Genomic DNA, 23078 nt, shown 5'->3' on the forward strand with positions numbered 1-23078 from the left:
TATAGTTGAAAATCGAAGTATTATTTCGACTCCTATATTATTGTGTACACGGACACAAAATATAAATATAATAATTTAAATTAAAAAAAACACACTTCAAATTGTAAAATCAATACATTCAACGTATACCTACGCTCCACTCAGAATCTAAAACGTAATCACCGTAGAATTACATTCAAATTTGTTATGATATTGAGAAACAATATATTTAATAATTTAGTTTACAATATTTGTAAAGGTTTAAAAGTAAACCAAAACACTGTAGCAAGGTCTAATAATGAACAGTCAACTCAATGGTCACCACAATAACTTAAACTTATCTATACACGGTCGACCATCAAACTTTTAGACCGGTCATATTTTTAACTATTAAACCTTTGCATTACTCAGTACACACTGGGTTTAAAATTTGATATTCAGGTTATCAGCAGGGCTCGGGATCTATAGCACTTTAAGTCATTAAAATAAGCATTTAAAAAACTTTAACTTTTAGTAAAAATATTTAATCAAAAAAAAAACTTTCTTTTTACATGATACAGTAGGTATAACTTTGCTAAAAATAATGATTGAGCAAAAGTTTCTGATTAAAAAAAATAAAAATAATAAATCATTAAATTATAAAAAAAAAATCAAACTTCACTTTCGAGACATTTTGCATTATTGTTTATGGATTTTCCAAAAAATTAAATTTAAACGATATTTACATATTATATTGAAAAAAACTCAATTATATTAATTTGTTTCCCCGAAATCTAGTTGTATTTTGTTACAGAAGGTCTTGGATATCCACCTTCACCTATATTATTTGAAAAAAATGAATTAGGAGGACCAGAGTTATCATTACGCCGAGAAAATGTCTTTATCCCAAAAAGAATTTCCACCGCTGAAACCACTGTTGCTGCCTCTGCCATCACCTCTTGGTCCACCCATACTTCTACCACTGCCAAATAACTTCATATTACGTTCAGTTTCCATGGACATATCAAAGTGCCGTCCTCTACCACGACTGCCACCACTGCCACCACCACTACTAGCAAAACGATCGTTTCGGTCATATGGAGTTTGTCTTGGTCTTCTTTGCAGTGGTTGATTGCAAATTTCTGTTAAACTACTGCGAAATACCTCAATATATCTAAAAAAATCATAAAAAAATGAGTAATTTATGAAGTATTATGATCTTAATGCAAATGATACCTAAAAGTAACTTAAATATAAAGTAAATTTTTACTATGGTAGAAATATTTAAAATAAAATAAAAAACAAACCACAAATAAGGAGGAGCAAAGGATTACCCTCTTGGCCACTCTTTGTTTTACTAAGTGTGATTATATTACATTATATTACATTATATTACCCTCCAACTGCCCACCTTTGTCTTATTTTCTTCATGTGTTTCTTCAGAGCTTCCTCTGCATTCTCTTTGTTTATAAATTGTATAAAAGCTGCCCCCGTACTCCGCCCCGTGGAGTTGGTTGCTATGGTTATGCCGTTTGGTATCATCTCCAACCCTATTTCCCACAATACAAACAATCATAGATAACCCAATCATTAGCACAACCAATAACACAAAAAGTTCAATTAACAAAAGGTAAATATTATTAAGTTTGAATATTTTTATAAAATTTGAAGACAAGGCAATTCATTAAGATCATTTTAACTGTTATTGATTTAAACTTGTGATATTTAAAAAATAAAAGAATTTATCTACATATTTTTTGTTGTCCTTAAATTTACATTTTGGTATAATTACTAGTTATTACTTTTTAACTCCATTTTTAAATATTCTGCTCAATATTTAAATACAGCCTATACAACTTAATTTTTAAGCAGTAAACAATTAATGTTTTCTGTGGACGAATAGCTTACTAGTTATCATCATTTTATGTTTATTGGATCGTAGTAGAGTTGTTAAGTCTATACAAAGAAAAATTATATAGTTTAACACTCAACCATTTTAAATTTTAAATGATATAAGCTTTACTTAGTAAAATTGCTATTAGATTTAAAAAAACAACCATTAAAGAAATATCACAAAACTAATTTAAAATAAATCTAATTGAATCACCAAGTCAAAGCAAATTTATAAGTATTTATAAGTATAACACAAAAATTAACAAGAGAAATAAAAAAATAAAATTCAATCAATGTATATAAATTAAATAGAAAAGTATACCTTGGAAGAATTCTACAATGTCATCCTCAGTAAAACCAAAGGGAAGACCTCTTATGTGAACACAATTATCATATAGTTCACTGTCAAGTGTTGAACCAGTTTTTTTAATAGCCCGTTCCATTTCTGAACGTTTTGATCGAAATACTAAGAGAAAAATAAATTCAAATGAATAAGTCTTATAATACACTTTTATAACTCACTATCAACATTTATATTTAAATGATTGTAGACTATTCTAGATTACGAGCAGAATAAAAAAGTTGTTCTTTTAACATTTGATTTTAATTAGTTTAAGAATTAGGAATTTAAGTATAAGCCACATTTTGGAAGCAAATAAGTCATTAAAACTAATTACTAATACATTATTAAATATAATTTGAGTATAACCATCAATGAAACGACTGCCCATGAACTTTCCATCTTTCTTAAGAGCAGCCTTAAGATTTTCTTTGGATTCCATTTCAACATAAGCTTCACCACTAGGACGTCCTTCTGTAGTCATAGTAAAATGTACTCCAGAAGCACCATCTTTAACCTTTGCTTCACCTATATAATATATAAAATAGATTATATTTAATTTATTTTAAATATAAAACTACACCTAGTTATTTTTCTCAATCAATTGTATGTTTATTGAATTTATTTATTATTTGATAATAATATATTCCTAGCCTATGTAGGCTATCTATATCTACAGATATTTATAGAGTTCATGTATTTGACAATTTTAACTTTATAGTAATTTAATAATAATAACAATAGTAGTGATACCTATACCTAATGAAGGTTAGTTAATATTAATGTATAGTTTAGGGTGTAAGGTTAAGAATATAATTGGACTTATAATTTATAATAAGCTTTATAATAATTTATTAGGTAATAAGAAAGTGTGGGCGACCGCGTTTGAGACGTCTTTGAGGTGATGGATGTACGTGTTAATTGAAGTGTAATGAGCCTCATGATTTATAAAAAGTGAACTATGGAAATTTGCTGCAAGGGTTCTAATATGGTCTTGAATTTTCATAATTTTGAGGTCGTTGTGTAGATTATTGTTTCGACTAAAATGTATGGTTCGTTATAATTCCTATTTTGGAAAATTTGAATTTTTTTTTATGTTTGTCGCTGAGCAGTTACCCTAGATAGGGCAAGTGTAAGTTAGTAAAGGTTCTAGTAGTTGCTTGTATATTAATATCGAGCATTTATTATGTATGATTGATTTTTTATTAACTTAAGTATTGGAAATAGCATTGAGAGACGTTGGTATGCTTGTTGAAGTTTTGTGGTACATCTAGTTATAAACACACACCTCCAAATTTGTAATATAATCTAATAAATACACTAGAATCAAAATTTGAATGACAAATAATCAAGGAGTAAAAATATAAACTAAATGAGTTATAAATAATCAAAATCATAAATTTGCTAACAAATCCTCTACTTTTGATTTGTATTTAACATAATATTATGACACCAAATATCACAAAAAATGTATAATATTTAAAAAATGTAACAAACTTATAAAAACAATAACTAAAGGATGGCCAAAACGATTTCATGAATGTGTTTAAGAATATAAGCCATATTGGTAGTCTTTTTTTTTAGTTTATTGACATTTGTCATTAGGTACCATATTATAACCACTAGGTAATCAATTTTGTCAATAAAAGGAAACTCTCAATCATCCATGAAATAGGGTATCATGACAACCACAAATTCTTATGTTGAGAGGCAAAAACTTGATAAATAAATTTCAAATTTTAAAACCAATGGGCGGGACAGGTCATTCAGCAATACAACATTTTAGGATACCTTTGAGACTTGAGATGTTCGTTCTCTACTTGTGGAACCATAATAATTTCTTATATGTACATATAATGAACAATTTTTATAGTTCTAAGGAAGACCTTGGATAACCAAGATATTACTATATGATCAACAACATTATATTAAGTGTATATCTAACCATACCAAAAAATAAATAAAATAATAATTCAAAGTATTGTAAGATAATAATACCTAACAAATATCTGTACTCAGTAGGTTAGGGAAAAAATATTCAGCAACATGTGTTACATACATACAGTGCTTGAATTTAGGTGAGATAGTCTCTTTTCTTTTAACACATTTTTTATACAGGTATGGCCTCATACAAATAACATTTTGAGCATCATTAGTATAAATGTTATCGAATTCATCTGGTACTAAAGATATTTTCAAATGACATATTTACAAAAATAAATGATAGTGATATTTGTTGTTCCTGAATAAGTTAACATTTGACTAAGTTGAAAGTAATTAACATATGCGTATCCAGGTATCCTGCCGTAATGAAACAAACTAAACTTCAGAAAGTGAATAAAATTTCATTTATTTATTTTTTGTTTGATAAACTATTAATATTTCATTAAAATATACATATTTCTGTGTATGATTTTTTGTTCTAACTTGATTAAGAAATGAATAATAATAATAAAGTAATATGTGAGTGTGATGCTCATAATGTACTAAACAACAGGCTAAAAAAATATTAAAGCATACTATTTTCTGATTATATCTTAACCATTAAGACATTTAAATAATGACGTATACACATTTATTTTTTTACACTTAGTCATCCCCCATTTAATATTATCTCAAATCAAACATCGCATACCGTATTGTTTCTTATATGTTTAATTTAAAAATAAAAAAATAAAAACTTTAGATGAATGATAAATCTAATATATAGATTCTGTTCAGAATAATAATACATCAGTTTGCACAATGTTTTGTAAATTATCAGACCTCGGAATTGTGAATGTTCGTTAATTCTATAGGTAATTACAAGCCTGGGCAAGTTAATGATAATTTTTAACTGAGTTAAGTGAAGTTGATGGAAAACATTTTAAAAAGTTTAAAGTTAACAGTTATCCTAATTTAATTTTTAACTCAGTTAAGTTAAAAGTTATATGAACATTTTCAATTAACTTATTAACTTAAGTTAATATCTTCTTTTTTTTAATATCTATGTAAATACCCAGTAATATTGTTTAAAATAATAAAAATCATAAATATTATTGAGCACAGGAAATAGCTAATGGCTTTTCTATACATAGAATTAAATTAATAGGTACTGAATTAATAGAATTATGTAGTAGGTACCAAAAGCATACGGAATTAATATATATCAACATACAATCTTTTGATTTATAAATAAATAAATAACTTATTTATGGCGAAGATATTTTATAATATGTTCTTGAGAATTGTACATTTGTGATTTATATCTATATCAATATAATAAGATAATATCATATTACTTATTAGTTATTAGTATTTATTAATTATTATTATTACAATATGTCTGTATGCCGCAGTATGGTATGGTATATCTTTAATCTTTATATATACCGAAATAGCCATAATTGCTATAAAATGTATTTACTATTTAATTAAGTTATTTTTCTTGAAGAATTCTGGTTAATGGCACAAGAAATTAATTTAACTATATATCTAATTTCCTATTCTAGTAAATGTAATATGCAACATCAATAATAATTTTTATTTTTATTATATTTATTATTTAATTATTTATAAATAAACTTAATTTGAATTTGATTAAAAGTAACTCGTTATTTATTAAGTTTATATCAATTAAATTTTAAAAAGTTAAAATTAACTTAACTTTAACTTTTTAACTTGTTTATGCCCAGGCTTGGATAATTACTAATTATCATTGTGATCTAACACAGTAGTCGATCACAACTTTTTTCTGCTGCTCGATGTACTTGAATTTGAGTAAGATAATTATTAAAGTTTGATCTTAACATACCCAATGGGCTTAAAAATTTGATTATATCATCAGTTGTAGTTGACCATGATAGGCCACGCATCTTCACAACAAATCCTTCATTCGACTGACAATCATCTTTATCAGTTTGTTCATTGGATCTTTTTTGGTTGTCATTCATTTGTGGTTGTGATGATGGTTGCTGTTGTGGCTGCTGCTGCTGCTGTTGATTCATTGTATTTATATTATGAACACTACAAAAATATATTTAAATTAAAATATAATATAGTAAATATATAATTGAAGATCATCAAATAAAAAAACTGGAGTAAATCTATTGAATATAATTTAATATTGTATAACGTATCATCATATTGTGCAACAACATCATCGTTGTTATTATTAATAATGTGAAAAATCACGGCATATCATGTGATATGATTATTAGCGAATCGGATATAGTTAAACAGTGGTGTGAGACTTAGATCAATAGGTCACTTGTATATAAGGCTGACTTTTAGCATACTGTAGGTACTACATTATAATATTACTTATGTGTACGTCATGCGTTTAGTAAATGTTACTTATTACTAAAAGCAGGGTAGTCATTTTTGCCCAGATCGATCTACAAGCATAATCCTAAACTTAACAGTCAACAGGCTATGGGCTCAGACACATTATCTGGATAAACTTGGACTTCAAAGGAACTACTCTCTATACAAGTAATTTTTGTTATTCTTCAAAGTTTTATAAACAGGAAAAGTCAAGATTGACGATTCAGTGAAAATAACAAAATTATCTAATGTGGAAATTTCAAATAAAGGTAATTTTAAACTCATTTGAATTAACGTAAATAATGACAGGAGAGTGGAAAAAGCTTAGTTTTAAAATAACTAAGATAGAAAAAGAAACTGATGAGGAAGCTAGAGCTAGATGGCAAAAGTATACTATTGACTGGAGTAGAGCTGACGGTAAGTGTCAAAAACTAATTGTAACTTCAGTGGACAATGGTCCATTACAGAATTTGATTATTTGAGAAAATGCGCGTGATATGTGGGGAAAACTTCTCGCTATTTATGAACAAAAATCCAAAGAAAGTATACATTTGCTTCAACAGAAATTTTTCAGTTATTCAATGGAGGCGACTGATATTATGTCGACTCATATTTCCAAAGTAGCAAATTTGGGAATGAAACTGAATCAATCAGGGGAACCAGTAACGGACAATAAGGTTATGACAAAAATATTAATGACTTTACCTGATGTGTATAATCATTTTTACAGTGCTTGAGACTCTATCCCAGCAGGTGATAAAACAATTAATAATTTAACAAGTAGATTATTAATTGAAGAATCAAGGGTACAACAAAGAAACTTGACAGTGATGGAATATCAAAAATCAATAGCGCTAACGGCAAACAATCCAAAGAGGGATTAGAAATCTGGAAACAAAAATAAAGCTACCAAAAAATCAGGTAATTGTTATTTTTGTAAATTACCAGGGCATTGGAAAAGTCAGTGCAGAAAATATTTGAGGAATCAAGAAAATAAGAAAACACACGGAGAAACAAGTAAAAGTGATGATGGCAGTGCATTTATTACTGGAACTGTCAGTAAAAACGATATTGAGGAAAGTTGGTTACTTGACTTAGGAGCATCCGATCATATGTGCGGTAAAATAAATTGGTTTAATAACTACGTATTATTTGACGAACCAATTCAAGTACGGTTCAATTTTGTTAGCAAAAGGAAAAGGTAATATAAAAATATTATCATTTGCGAATAATAAATGGAATAATAATTATTTATTAGACATACTGTATGTGCCGGAATTAAAATACAATTTATTCTCGTGTGTTACAGCGTTAGATAAAGGTTTAACACTTTTATCAGATAAAAATAAGAGTGCATTCTCAAGAAACGGACAAATAGTCTGTACAAATGAGCAACAAGGAAAACTATTTAAATTAGAGTTCAGTCATTACGCTCGATAAAGAAGAACCACAGGTAAATAGTATTATCAAGGACACATTACAATTATGGTATGAAAGGTTGAGTCACCAAAATATAAAGTATGTTAATAATATATTAGAAAAACATAATATAAAAGGGTCAGATAAAAAAAATCATTTTATCCGTGATGCGTGCATAAATGGTAAACTACACAAACAAAGGTTTAAGTCTAGTACTACGTACACAAAAGCTGCAGGGAAAATAATACACGCAGACTTATGTGGACCGATACAAACAAACTCTATTGGGGGTTAAAAATATTTGTTGTTAATTAAAGACGACTATTCACATTATCAACACATATCTGTTCAAAATCCAATGTGTAAGAAGTTACATGTAAAATATACCAGTGAAACGCACCGACCTGTATCAGACACATAGTCTATGCATACCAATAAATCTTATATGTAATTAAAATCCTCCCAAGTTCAAAACTTCTAATTTGAATAATTCAATTTTCATACCTTTAGTTAATATTACCGCAGCTACTATATAATTTTAAAAAAAAATTTGATTTGGATTGAACTACTAACTTAAAGAAATTACAATTATCATAATATTTGATAGTATCATATTAGAAATATGTGTAAGACTTCAAAAACACAAAGCAGCCCAAGAAACTGAAGTCTGCTAATGAAACTAAACTATTTAATTATGTAAAAATCCTAAGATTTTAGATAAGGTATGTACAATGTAGGTACCAAACAACAAGCGATGCTTTATGAGAAATATTGAAATCTTGACAAGATGGCTATCATCAGCGTGTGTTTATATTCAATTCCCAACGTTTTCTCATCAATAAACTAGGTATTTCTTAATAATTTCTCCTAGATAAACCTCCAATTCAAATTTTATAGTTCCGATTCTATATGAAAACAGATCTTTCTAGTTTTTAATTTTGATTCAACATATTGTAGTAATTATATGTGTATGTTATGAATTCAGTTTCCTAATATTTTTAAATTTTACTAAATTTATAAAACTGAATTTATAATATAATAATATCTATGTTATAACTTATAACTATTTTGTTTTTATATTTTGCCTTTTGATTCTGAATGTATTGATTTTACAATGATATGTTTATTTTTGTCTGTGTACACGATAAGTGATCGAAATATTATTCCGATTTTCAACTTCAGTATCTTTTAAGTTAGGAAAATGAATCTCGTTTGGGGAGGTCAAAATTCCCAGAAATTTTCAAAAGCACTGGGAAAAACAAAAAAAATTAAGGACGGGAATTTTTACGCCAAATCGGTTTTTTGACGAATTCAATTTTGGTTTTTGGCATATTATTAAGACAAACGTCTGTAGATACATGCAATTTTCACTGAAAGTTTATATTATGATTTTCTAAAAACCATCATATTTTCAAAATATTTTGACTTGTTTTGAGCTGTTTACGGTTATTTTCAATTTTTTTTTCTATAAATGTCAATAAAATTTTATTCTTTGGGTCAAAAAGCTTGAAAATTGTATACAAGTCTCCAAATATATATTGCTAAAATGACAGTTAAAAAATATTAAAAACACATTTATTTTTATAAGCATTTAAGGTCCAAATTTTGACAAAAGGCGTAAAAGTCAAAGTATTGTGCAAATTATTTTGGGTTATAAATTCATAAAAATTTTACATCGAAAATTTTACATCTTATTCATCGAAGATTTGAAAATTTAATACAAGATTTTTCATAAATTTGTCTACTTTTATAAAAAAAATCCCTACCGGAAAGTCAAATTCAACTTTAAGAGTGTTTTCAAATTTTTACAACATTGCATATTTACTTGATTTCTCTTGTAGTGATTTTTTATGTTGTAATTCAAAAATGAATAACTGTAGACACTTGAAATTTAGGTACACCATAAATTTATTGTATCAATTTCTTTACTTGATAAAATTTTCAAAATATTCATGTAATTACCAACTGTTGATAATTTTATCACGATTATATTGTATAATAATATATGAATAATATTATGTGATATACATTATAAATATACAGGGTGTATCTTATGTCATTGTACGCGGGGTTTTTTAACAATTATGAAACGATGATATGGAATTTCGTTAAAACAAAAAAAAGATGTTCTTTATTTTTAACAATCAATTTTTTTATAACAATTTCAAAATGTTTAAACACGCAGGTGTACCAATAGCAAAATCAACTTTATTTTTTGAAATGGTAACCACTATATTTTTTATGGATTCTGTTTTTTTTCTGAAAATGTTGATAGTCAAATCATCAATTTTGGTTTGCTAGTTTATTAACTATGGTCCTCTAAAGATTAGTAAAATATGCATTAATACTTTTAATTTAAATAATTAGGTATAGGTTTAATTTACAAGAGTAAATAATTTTTTCTTATAACTACCTTTTAATACACTTAAATAATTGAATCGGTAATCTAATGACACGCTCAAAAAAAATAACACCTATCTATACACCTTAACATTTTCAAAATATTTTGACTTGTTTTAAGCTGTTTACGGACATTATCAATTTTTAATTTTTTATATCTATAAATAACAATACAATTTTATTTACTGGGTAATAAATAGCTTGAAAACTTAATATAAGGCTTCTAATATATTGTTTCAAAGAAAAATAAAAAATATTAAAAATCCACGGTCACTATTTTTTTTATAAGCATTTAAACTTCTAATATCGACAAAATACGTAAAAATGACGAAAATGTGTTAATTATTATGAGTTAGAAATTCATAAAAATTTTCTATTTTAATCTAAGATTTGAAAAGGTAATACTAGATTCATTGTAAGTTTGTCTAGTGAATACCAACAAAAGTGATGTATACGATACATTAAATTCTAAACGTTGCTTGATATTATTCAATGATATAGGATCAGAAATTCACATTTAACACATTTAATCTTATTTTACTAAAATTGTATCTTATTTACAAACATTTTTATGTCTGCAAATCTTACTATTTCTCTATTCAAACAATCTCGATAGTGTTCACTGTCTTCATATCAAAAATATATAATTTACAATAATTGTAATAAATATATAATTAAAAAAATAATTACTCTTTAGGTTTAAGCTCCTTAGCTAGTGAAGGAATATGACAATCATTATGATAAGACTTATTACTGGATGAGCTGTTTAATAATTCTTCAGTCCATTGATTACAATCAGAATTTACAAGTGGTTTAAAGTCTGAACTGTCAGAAACTATAACATAAAATTAAAAAAAAAATGTTAATCATTAAAAACATCAATATTATAAGTATATAAAATGTGTATAGTAAATATTTTACCTTCGTCTATCATCATTTCATAATTATCTTTTTCTAGCTTACTCACTCCAGATTGTATCATCACCGGTTCGGATCTTAAAATCTGAGATTGCTAAAGAAAATTTATTAAAATAATATTGAAATGTTATTGTTAAAGCCGACGAACAATAATAGGTCTTGATAGTGTCCGCGTATCATACCGCCGCCACCAAAATATAGATTAAAACAGGAACTCAATACCTAACCTCTATTCTTATTATTTATTCGAGTTACCTAATATTACTATCATTAGTTTCTAAGCACACACATAAACACATATACACACTTTACACATCACTACATCACATAGCTCACTACTAGTACTTGCGCAGTGAACCCAACCAATTCTAGTCGAGCTATAACACCATTACACACAAGTTACAAAGGTCAGTTGTGTGTATGATAAGGTACGTGCAGACGCTTCAACGCCCGGGTGCACATACTATTATTGCTTCGTTCCCGGCCCCAACAGTTATGCACATATAAAATGTTGAACTTTTTATTATATACCATTAGTAAATAATCATAAATCTGATAGCTACAGTTATAAATCATTACTATACTAAATTCATGCTTGCTAAATAAAATAATAGAACAAAATATACTTGATATATAAAAAAAAAAAATGCTTCAAAGTTTGAATCTTAAGAATCAGTGCAAACTCAAAAGTAAAATGATAGAGACAACTATCAGATTAATAATTAGTAATAGAATGCGAGATTTTCAAAAAAAATTATTGTTGTAATATTTTAAATTCTTACATCATTTTTAAGAGTTTGGAGAACTTTATTTGAGTCAACTGTGATTTTAAATTCTGATAAACTAACAATTTTTGATGAAATAATATCTCCCATTCCTTGAATTGCTAAAAACAAAATTATTATTTTATTGTTATAGTTCATATATTTAATTGTGTTAGCTTCCAACTTACATTCTATAATTTTGTTCACAGATTGTTCATCATTGTATATCAATTCAGCTTTAGAAGTTGTCACTTCTTTACGCATGTCTTGGGTATGTCTCTTAGCAATGACCATTTTATCCTTGATAATTCTAAAATAGATTAATTATATATATATTTGTGTATTATGGTAGTTAAATATTTAACTTAAATTTAACATACTTTGAAAGTTTAATGCAATCAACAATTTTATCCCAATTGATAACCGAGCTTGTTAAACTATAATAATAATCATTTTCTTTTTCAAAATCATTAATAACCATATTATTAGTATTAATATTATTAACAGCATTTGTGAAATTTGTTTCAAGTAATTTTTTTAATTCAAGTCCGCGTTTATCAGCTTCTTTGTGTATCCTGCAATGAGACAATAAGTTTTTGAAAATAGTATTTATTTCATTACATTGTTTATAATTTACATTTTGATTCTTTCATCAATTTTGTCATTAATTTTCTTCTTCTCGGATTTCAATTTCTTGATATTATCATTTGACATTTGCCTTATAAAGTTTAAATGATTGTTGTCTTTGCTGCAAAATAAAAATGTTTTCATATGTAAAAATTGATTAGCCTTTTCACTGCTACATTTTTATTCACTAAAATAAATCTCTAAATATCCTCTTTTGAATTATTTTCAAATGAAATATTTTAGTTACATTGGACCATATTTAAAAAATATTATATTTATTTGAATTCTAAGTTTAAAATTTTTATGACTAAGGTAACAAACACAATACCTAGCAAATACACTTAAGTAATAACTAGAAATAATAATAATTTCAAGTAAGTATAAGGTAACCAAAATGAACAAAAAAAACTTTTTTTTACTACTAAATTTACTATTAAATTCATTTTTTTTAAATTTTATTTTATATGCTAAACCAGCATATTTTATGTTATGAACAAAGGAACATAAAGCACTTTTATACCAGTTAACGGGTTAATAGAACTTCTTAATATTAAACATTTTTGATAATAATTCTTTTCACCATACCTTATATCATTTAGTAATGTTTGCAATTCTGCCTTGGTTTCAACGGCCATTGTGGAAAGAAGATTAAATTCATGTTTCTGATGAAAGTTTAAATGACAAATAGCACAAAGCATAATCGAACATTTTGTACAAAATACTTCTACAGATTTCTAAAAAAAATAATAAAGCTTATTTCCAAATAGCTTCCTTTACACAGATTAAATAAAACAAAAAAATTCATAAAATATTCCTTAAAATATATTACAATTTTTTTTTTTAAAATTTATATTTCAATCTCATTTTTGTTAATTAATTTAACAATTTAATTCAATGCTTTTAAATTTGTTTTTTATACTTATAACTTACTTGCATGCATTTTGGACAAGGAACAAATTCTTTTTTTAATGGATAAGTCATCATCAAGTCAGGGTTATGATCTTCATTCTTAATTGAATGGATCTATAAATAAAAAAATATAATATATTCTGAACTAAAGAAATGTATATATAATGTCCAGAAGAAATTTAAAGTTACCTTTGAACATGGTTTGCAATACATGCTTTTGCAATGCATGCAGATTTTCTTTGCTATGAGTTGACAATTTTTTCCACAACATATCTTTACCTGTGATTGATTTAGTGCCATAATCGAGTAATCAATGAGTTCACCTTTAGTCACTATTTTACATTTACACCATATACCTAGGTTTTCATAACATTTTAAGATTTTATGAATTTTCAAACTAGATAATATCGAATGAAACAAAAAATAAATAAATAAAACATTAAGTTAATTTTACCTGAATCAGTATTTTTTCTCTTAATGCAGTCTTTACAAATAGTATGAAGACATTTTAGGATTTTTGAATCTTCCTCTATTTTTTCTTTACAAAATATACATTTTCCTATTGACCAAAGGTCGGCATTCTTGTTATAAGCAATGTCTGAATTCATAAAGCTGAAATGAAAAACATTTTTAAAAAATGTCACGCTTATTCCAATATTTAATTTTACCTATTAAAAGTTTAAAACTACTTATTATTTTCTAAAAAAGTGTAATATTTATACAGTTAATATCTTGGAATAAAATAGATAGAAAATAGATACATATAGTGTAGTTTTTCTAAATGGTAAATAATATGATTCTTATTCATAATAATAATATAAAAGTAGTAAATGGTAAACATTTTAGGCATCTCTTAAGTCATTAGGAGATGGAAGGTATATTTTGTCTTTTTGAACATTTATCTAGAAAACCTTTAAATGTGCCAAAAACAGAATGTAAAATATTAGTACTTATATGAATTATCTGTAATATAATGTAACATTATACTAGTCTCCTTTGAATTAATACATCTAATTTTTACTCCTCTAGATATGCAATTGCTATAAGACCCGAAGCCCAAAAACTCCATACCATGATTATACAATATAATATATGGTATGTGTGTCATTTAAAATATATTATTTATACATGCACTAATATACATCACTATTGTTGATATTGAACTATATGACATGTAATTTATAATATATAAAAAAATAGTAATATGTCGGCATGCAATCATTGGCAAGTGTAGCGAGCGTAGACCGTTTGGGCGAAGATTTATTCTACCAAAACTACCGTTTGGAGCTTTGTGCAAATAAGGTTAAAATAGGTTTATAAGTTATCTAATTATATATTGTATAGTAATGTACATAATTATTCATATATTGGTATAGGTAGATATAGGTAGTAAGGTAGTTATGTTATTATAATAAGGTTTGAATTGGTTTATAAGTAAATTAACTTATATATTGTATAGTTATATAAAATTTTTGGTTTAACACTTTTTAACAACATACGCACGAAGTACCACATGAAAGTATATTACACAACTACAAAAGACACAACACATCACATAGCACACTGAAGTGTTATTACTTATTAGCTATTATGTATGTATCTATACAACTTGTACAGAATGACTGAATCATAATCTTGTTTTCAATAATAGTGATTAATAATGTTTAGCAACGATATCATCTGTATCTAGTTTTTTACCTTGAGCAGTGAGCAGGTAAAAATAATTCCACTCATCCAAGCGGTACCAATGATACTCGCCCAAATAGACTATTCATTTTCAAAACCTATACTTCAACCGATACCAAAAAAAAAAACCTATAGATCAGCATATTAATAATAAAATATTAATATTAAAGTATTAAAGACTGAAAAATAAACAACAAAGATGTGATAACTATTAAATAATAATTATGAATTTATAACCATCAATAGATATTAAATAATACTCAATGTTTTCACTTTTCTAGGTAATATTTGTGATATCGGGTACCTATCGGTTTTATTATATATCTGTTAATGGTATCAGCTCATGTTTTTTTGTCAAAAATGTTGTTTTTATATTTTCATATATTATCGGGTATCGGTTTTATATCGGAAGCATATATTGGAGTATCGGATATCGGTAAAAAGTGGTATTGGCCCATCCCTAGTTATAAGTAATTTTTTATATTAAGATTAATGCGAAGGTGTTAAAATTAAGTTGTATGAAAGGAGGAGGATGTCGGGTGCAGAGCCCGTCACTGACCACTTTAGTCGACATAAATCTAGAACCCCCATAAATTTAACCCAAACTGCACCTATGGGTATGACGACTAAGGCCCGAATTTTTACAGTACACTCACCTTACCTTCATCGATGGTCAGAACGGGAAATTCAGTTAAAAGTAAAAATACATTTTGAGAATCTAATCAAAAAATCAAAAAAAATCATTGATTGTATATAAAAAATGCAGCTTTTATGCAATCATATAGAAATATGCAATTTATAGACACTTTTACTTAAATATGTGAAAATAAAAATTGAATAAAACACGTAAATTTGCTAATTATTTTGTAATTAACAATGTATAAAATATTTAATTTTTTTTAGCTAACTAACTAAGGATTGGACATTTAAAACAAGTAATTCACACTGTAGTCAAAAAATATAAAAAATATAAGCACAGTTTTTAGATTCTGAACGATGAATGGAGCGATGAATGTATTGATTTTATAATGATGTGTGTTTAAAGGAAAACGGAAATTTTTACGCAAAATCGGTTTGTGACCAAATCGATTTTGGTTTTTTTTTAAATATTTTCGTCTGTGTACATGATAAGTAGTCAAAATAATGCTTCGATTTTCAACTTCAGTATCTTGTTTGATGGGAAAGTGAATATTGTTGGTGCATTGGGGAGGTGAAAAGTGCCGTGAAAAACAAAAGAAAATCGGGAATTTTTACACAAAACCGATTTTAGTTTTTGGTGTAACTTAAAAACCAATGACCGTAGGTAGCATGAACTTTTAGCATTTTCTATACACCATAAAATTTTCAAAATATTTCAACTTATTTTTATTTTCCAATTTTTTTAGTTAGAAATCTTAATTGTCCACTACCTACTAGACATCACATTTTGATGTAGAAATGGATTGGGTGCTGTGATTCATTAAACAATTTACCAACCAAAAATTAACCTAAGCAATTAATAATTTATGTTAGTAGTACTACTGAGATTCTATAAGTGGATGGCTCTTTTTCTATTATTTTTTCTGTTAAATTAAAATATGTTAAATATATTTGTTTATTAGATAGGTTAGTAAATTGTATCATTACATTTTAAATTATGTAAAAATAATTCTTACCTCATGAGTAACCGATAATGTTTATTGTCCGTTTCATCAATTAATTCCTGTTTAATAAATGTATTAAGAACTTGATCATTTTTATGGTCTGTCTCATCAATAAATTCCTGTTTAAATACTGGATCATCACATCCAACAAGTGGGATTGTCAACATACTAGAACTGTTAAATAAAATCATACTTAAAAGAAATTGAAAAAAATGTATACTTTATTATTCAGTAGGTAATTACTGTTCAAATCATATACAATGTATTAATTACATAAATTATAAAACACCTAGTTTTATAAGATAATTTTAAAATTATATATTTTTGTAACATTCAGTACCTAAATAGTTTAGGTATTTGCTTACTTGGAATTTATTGCAGACTCATTAATTGATGGTCTTAATGGTTCCATACTGAATTATGTTCTCCTTAATGTTTTTTAATTACTGTGAACATAAAACATTAAAATTATTAACATTAATATTACTTAAGTTCACCCAAACACGATGATAATTTATTGCTGCATCGACTATTTACATATTTTAAATTCTATATTTTGAAACAACTTTATAGCATCTTTTTCTGTCTTAGGCAAGTGTCTGTAGAATGCATATAGTTAAAAACATCAGTCAATTATGATTAAATATTTTGAAAAAATTACTGATAAGTGATCGGGTAAGTGATGGTAATTATTATTTTAATAATATTTTTGAGTATAACCTTATAACACCATATTTGATAATCAAAATTGTAGTCATACTAACTAGTATAGTTATCATATAGCAATAATAGGTAGGTAGTTGGGAATAACTAATGAGTACCTTAATTTGATATTTACAATTATTTTATGTAATAAACTACAAAACAATTAATTTATATATGTATTTTTTTCAGTACTAGACAAAATACTTAAGTGTTCTCTAGTTGTGGGAGACATGGTCAAAGTTTTTTCATCTCAAAATGATGGTTTATGTAGAGCCAAAATATTAAAAAATAATAAAGGTAGTTATGATGTTTACTACATTGATTTTGAAAACATTGAAACAGTTCCATCAAATGTTATTTATGAATTAACTGATGAATTTAAGAAGGTATTTTTCTTATACTTTTAATTCATTAATTAATTTTTAATGATTTATGTTTTGTTATGATGTAGTTTTCTATGGTTTTTATCCATATTATTATTAATTTGAGTTGAGTCTGTTTTCCAGTTAATAATACAAATACAATGACTACCTATTTATACATGTATTGTCTAATCTATATTTCTATATATTTTTATCTGTACAATTTCAGCCTGGAAGAGCTGTTAAAATAACATTACAATAACATTGATTAACGCTACACAATTTTATTATTATAATTTAAAAGTTATAAGAATACAAATACTGGTACCTAGTTCAAATAGTATTTTATATACAGAATTATTCAATATATTATATTTATGTTTGTTATCATTTTAAAAGAACATATTATTTAAATGAAAACCATAATATTAAAAGCTTCTAACCTATCTTCATTCAACAAATTTCACAAGCGAGTAGATATTTACTTTTAAAATTCATAATTAGTGTTTTAAAGCCACTAGTTTTATAATAAATATTTAAGAAAATGCAATATAAAACTCAAGGAATTGAAATATTAGTTTCAAGTACTTCCCCAGTTAAAGCAGTTGTAACAAGGTATTTTTGTGTAAAAATTATTTGTTGAAATGTATCATTATACCTAAAGCTTATAATTCATTAGTAAAGTTATCTACCCAAGTATTTTTTTGTGATGAAAATAATTCTACATACACACAGTAGGGGAAAATAGATAAATCATTAGTAATGTATGTAGAGTAGTTTTGAAGAAAATAATATATTGTTGTATCCGCACAGGCAAATCCTAGATTACGCAGGATATGATGTCTAATACATGAATGAGGTGGCTGAAAGGATCTATGACTGAATTTTGGTAATAAATGAAATGACTGTATATTTACATTGGTAGTACATGCAATATATGCGTGACAGACGGTAATAATAACAACTTAACTAATAGGGTAAGAGGGGGGACACGTAATGTTTATTTATAATATAATATTATATAGAACTCTGACGTCGGGCTCATAATAAAGTTATTTTTTTTTTTTATTAAATAATAATCATATACCTAGTCCGACATTTTATTTCGGGTGCTTGTCCTCCTGAGATGGATAAGAGCAGGTGATAAATGGGCAGTAACAGCAACAAGTGGGTGAAATCGTCAGTGGGTATATTGTGGACTGTGGGCCAATAATGTTTGCACGGCAGAAGAAAAAACACGCGCACTAGTATGGATGAATATCGTGCGTCGGCGAAATATGTGATCGCGACCGTCGGCAGGTAATGTGTTTGCACGAAGGCGAATAAATGGAAAACGCGTATGAGGCGTTGTATTAACTTAAGTAAACACGACGGGGAAGATGACAAGCACTCATAATTCACAGATTTATGTATGTGACGATGGCGAATAAATGGAAAATGCTTGCGAGGCGTTATAATAACTTTAGTGAAGATGACACGCACTCGTAATTACTTGCACAGTGATGGTGTCTACGGGAGACCCTTTTGGCTTTTACGACGACGAATTATACATAATATAATAGCATAATATTGTGCTGAAAGAGCAATACTACTCCGGCAATAATTGATAATAGAATTTTTTTATGATATTCGAGAATAAGCTTAATTTACTCAGCTAGAGGGCGGTACACGAATCACGTATTTTATACCTACTACTACTAATAATAATAATAATAATATCATAATAGGTATCATTATATTATTGTTTGATTTATCGACTATCGTTATTCGTTGATACATGAAAATCTTACTTTTATATACCTACGCTTTTTATAAAAAAAACATAATTCAAATTACTGTAATAAAATTACAAATACCTACAAAAATGTAATATTAAAATTATAGGTATAATAATTATTAATAGGTAATAATAAACCAATAAACCACTTACGCTATTTAAAATAACCGAAAGTAATCCTGAACCATAACATTTTTTATTTAAATAAAAAACTATCAAACAAAAATATACTATTCCTAAGCCATCTTAATCTAATAAAATTCTAAATAAATTAGGTCTAAGAATTAAGAAAATGTAAAAACATGATAAAAATCATAATTTATCCTATTCTAGCATTCAATAAAATCTATTATATATTATAACAGTGGAGAAAATAATAATAAATAATATATTTATTTAAATCAAATAAAACAATAACTAAAAGCAGGTAGGTCAGTAGGTGAGTAACGTTCTGTAGTAGATTAGGTGTCTAGAAAGTCACTGTAATGGATTTGTTAAATTTGAATTCAATAATATAAAATCATTGTACACCAAAAACGATTTTGAATAAAGACGGTCTGCAGATTATATTACTAAGCCATTTTTTCAAAATAGTTTTGTACCTAAAATAATGCCTCGAAATAGATTCCAAGAACTGCTCAGATTTTTCCATGTTTCAAATAATGATATTAACCCCACAGATAGGATGGGGAAAATACAACCATTAATTGATATACTAGTCAATTTATTTAAACAGTGTAAAGTACCTGTGGAAAATGTTGTAATCAACGAAACACTTATACCATTTAGGGGTTGAGTAATATTCAGACAATACATTCCTAACAAAGCTGCTAAATACGGTATTAAATTATATAAATTGTGTGACAGTGTTGGGTATACATATGTTTTAAGCGTTTATTCTGGAAAGCATTTAAATAATGTTGATACTAATATTCCATATGCTGGTAAAGTTGTAATGTCACTCTTAGAAAATTATTTAAATGAAGGACGAACTTTGATAGTTGACAATTTCTATACAAGCTTACATATTGCTCATGTATTGTTGGATCATAATACTCATATTGTAGGCACTTTGAGGAAAAATGTAAAAAATTGTCCTAAAGATATTATGAATGCAAAACTACAAAGAGGAGATATAGTTGGCAAAGAAAATGTCCATGGTGTTGTAATTAGTAACTGGAGAGATAAACGAGATGTAAGGTTTTTATCTACAAAACATGGGATTAATATTGTAAATACTGGTAAGAAAAATAGAAAGGGTGAAGATATAAAAAAACCTGAAGCTGTTATATTTTACAATAAAAATAAACAGGGTATTGATTTATCGGATCAGATGTCTAGTTACTTTAGTCCCCTCAGGAAAACAATAAGATGGTACCATAAATTGGCATTCCAATTACTATTAGGTACTGCAGTCACTAATGCATTAGTTTTATATAAAGAAATTACTCATAAGTAGATACAAATGTCAGAATTTAGACAAGAACTTATAAAGGAGTTAATAGACAATACAATACAAAGTTCCCCTTCGTCTAGTTCTAAGAAACATAAATTAGTTTGTGAAACTGAGACAACGAATAACAGAAAAAAACGTCGTAGATGCAATAAGTGTTATGTAAATCTTAGTAAAGAGTTTGGGAGGGTACACGCACAAAAAAAAAGCAAACAAGTCAGCACATACTGTGTTACTTGTGAAAGTAAACCTTTTTTTTGTATTGAGTGTTTTCAAAACTTTCATTCTAAGTAGGTAATATACACAACTAAGACACTATGTATAATTTTTTTGAAGTGTTATTAACTAAATATTTTTAAAAAAGTGAATTTTACTTTATTTTATTTATTTTTATTTTATTCTAAAATAAAAAAAAACATTAACATTATACTAAAACTGTAATTTTTATTATAAACTCAAAGACTGAGTACCTACTTCATTATAATTATTTTTAATACTATTAGATTATAAAAATTTATTTAATTTGTTCTTAATTTTAATATTTATAATGTTATGTTGTTTACTTTTTTTGTTGTTCTATTAAAATTATTAAGAATAAACAGCTTACAAAAGCTTATACTTTTAAAAGTGCAAAAAAATCCTAAATTTTCTACTAAAACTGTGATTTTTATTATAAACTCAAAGACTGAGTACATGATTATAATTATTTTTAATATTACATTATTACATTATTAAAATTTATTTTATTTGTTCTCAATTTTTATATTTACAATGTTATGTTATGTATTAAATAATTTATAATAAACAGCTTATACTTTTAATAAAAATAAAATAAGATGAGAAAAAATTGTTTTATTTCAATTGAGTATAACATTATAATAATATTTTAATTTTACAAAAAAAAATGTCATACATAGGTACATAGTTTTTGAAATAATATTGTTTGAAATCAATTAAATATTTTGATTTGTGCCAAATGGTCGAATAAATATGAGAGACACCGGTGATTCTTAACATATAATACAATTCAATTTATTCCTTGTGTACCATGAGAACCTAACCTAACCTCTAAATAAGAAAATGATATTTTCTTTAAATTTATGACATTTTAATCATATTTTATACTTGACATTTTTTTTCTATGACAAATGGTTCCAAAGATATAGCCTTGGTACACAGGAAAAGTTTTTAAAAAAAGGCTATGGTACAGCTGTAAATATATGGTGTGAGACACGGGTGCTACTCATGGTATATAATGAAATATTATTAAAATCGGGCCTGGTAGCTAACGTGTTAATAGATTATTTAAGCAAAAATATTGCAATACTTACTTCTGTAGTTCAGTATCCGATAAATTAGAAGCTAATATAGAATATAGGTAATATACTAATATAGTAATTGTTCGATACCATAATTAATTCAATAATATAATAGTAATAAGTTGTAAACGTAATCTTCTATCCATCTTCTATCTTCTATCTTCTTCACAACAAAAACAGCTGATCTATAGGGAATTCATGGAGGATCTCATGGTGGAAAAAATTAAACACCGCTCTGTTTCCCCAGTCCACATAACCGTTCCCATCGATTCCCTATAGCGTGACCACCAATCGCGTACCTTCGCCGCGGCGGCGGTCGGTTTTAAAACATTTTTGAAAAATGTTACGCTTTTTACGCTGTTTTTCGCCTTTTAGACATTTTCTCATTTTACATAAGGTTTGTTTGTTTCAAAAGCCGAGTGGTTTGTACGCGATATCGGTCCATAGCCATCGCAATCAACGCCAGCGTAGGTCGTTATTATTGCTTTTTTCGTGTTTCTCGATTAGTTTCGTCTTTTCAACTGCCGTTTGTGCTCGATTTGTTAAGTTTATATCTTTTGAACCCTGTGGATATGCGGTTTGTACTTAAAAATTCGCGTT

The 23078-nt window shown here is 26.7% G+C and overlaps 1 protein-coding gene across 4 annotated transcripts; it reads right to left on the reverse strand.

The window, feature by feature from the left end:
• Positions 1-487: 487 nt before the first annotated feature.
• Positions 488-22600, reverse strand: LOC132936460 (uncharacterized). 4 transcript variants are annotated; one of them, XM_061003196.1, is made up of 18 exons: positions 22491-22600; positions 17228-17308; positions 16875-17036; positions 13988-14145; positions 13723-13889; positions 13555-13647; positions 13210-13358; positions 12635-12745; positions 12378-12572; positions 12186-12307; positions 12016-12119; positions 11237-11327; positions 11006-11150; positions 5985-6196; positions 2561-2719; positions 2174-2317; positions 1370-1508; positions 488-1132 (listed from the first exon to the last, which is right to left on the reverse strand). In XM_061003196.1, the coding sequence occupies exons 2-18, from the start codon at positions 17272-17274 to the stop codon at positions 841-843; spliced, it is 2490 nt and encodes an 829-aa protein (XP_060859179.1). In that variant the 5' UTR covers positions 17275-17308; positions 22491-22600; the 3' UTR covers positions 488-840. The 4 variants fall into 4 exon arrangements, with proteins under 4 accessions (XP_060859179.1, XP_060859176.1, XP_060859178.1 ...); XM_061003193.1 differs by lacking the exon at positions 22491-22600 and adding an exon at positions 19017-19517; XM_061003195.1 differs by lacking the exon at positions 22491-22600 and adding an exon at positions 19389-19516 and having other exon boundaries at positions 17228-17307.
• Positions 22601-23078: the final 478 nt, after the last annotated feature.

Source organism: Metopolophium dirhodum, chromosome 1 (genome assembly GCF_019925205.1).
Source record: "Metopolophium dirhodum isolate CAU chromosome 1, ASM1992520v1, whole genome shotgun sequence".
NCBI lineage: Eukaryota > Metazoa > Arthropoda > Insecta > Hemiptera > Aphididae > Metopolophium > Metopolophium dirhodum.

What these genes read in the sequence shown, in the direction of transcription:
- LOC132936460 (XM_061003196.1), bottom strand. Translation starts at nt 17,274, where the DNA reads ATGGAACCATTAAGACCATCAATTAATGAGTCTGCAATAAATTCCAA. An exon ending in CTTGTCCAAAATGCATGCAA is followed by an intron (nt 13,359 to 13,554) that starts GTAAGTTATAAG and finishes TATTTTTTTTAG; the next exon opens with AAATCTGTAGAAGTATTTTG. An exon ending in ACATTACTAAATGATATAAG is followed by an intron (nt 12,746 to 13,209) that starts GTATGGTGAAAA and finishes TTTATTTTGCAG; the next exon opens with CAAAGACAACAATCATTTAA.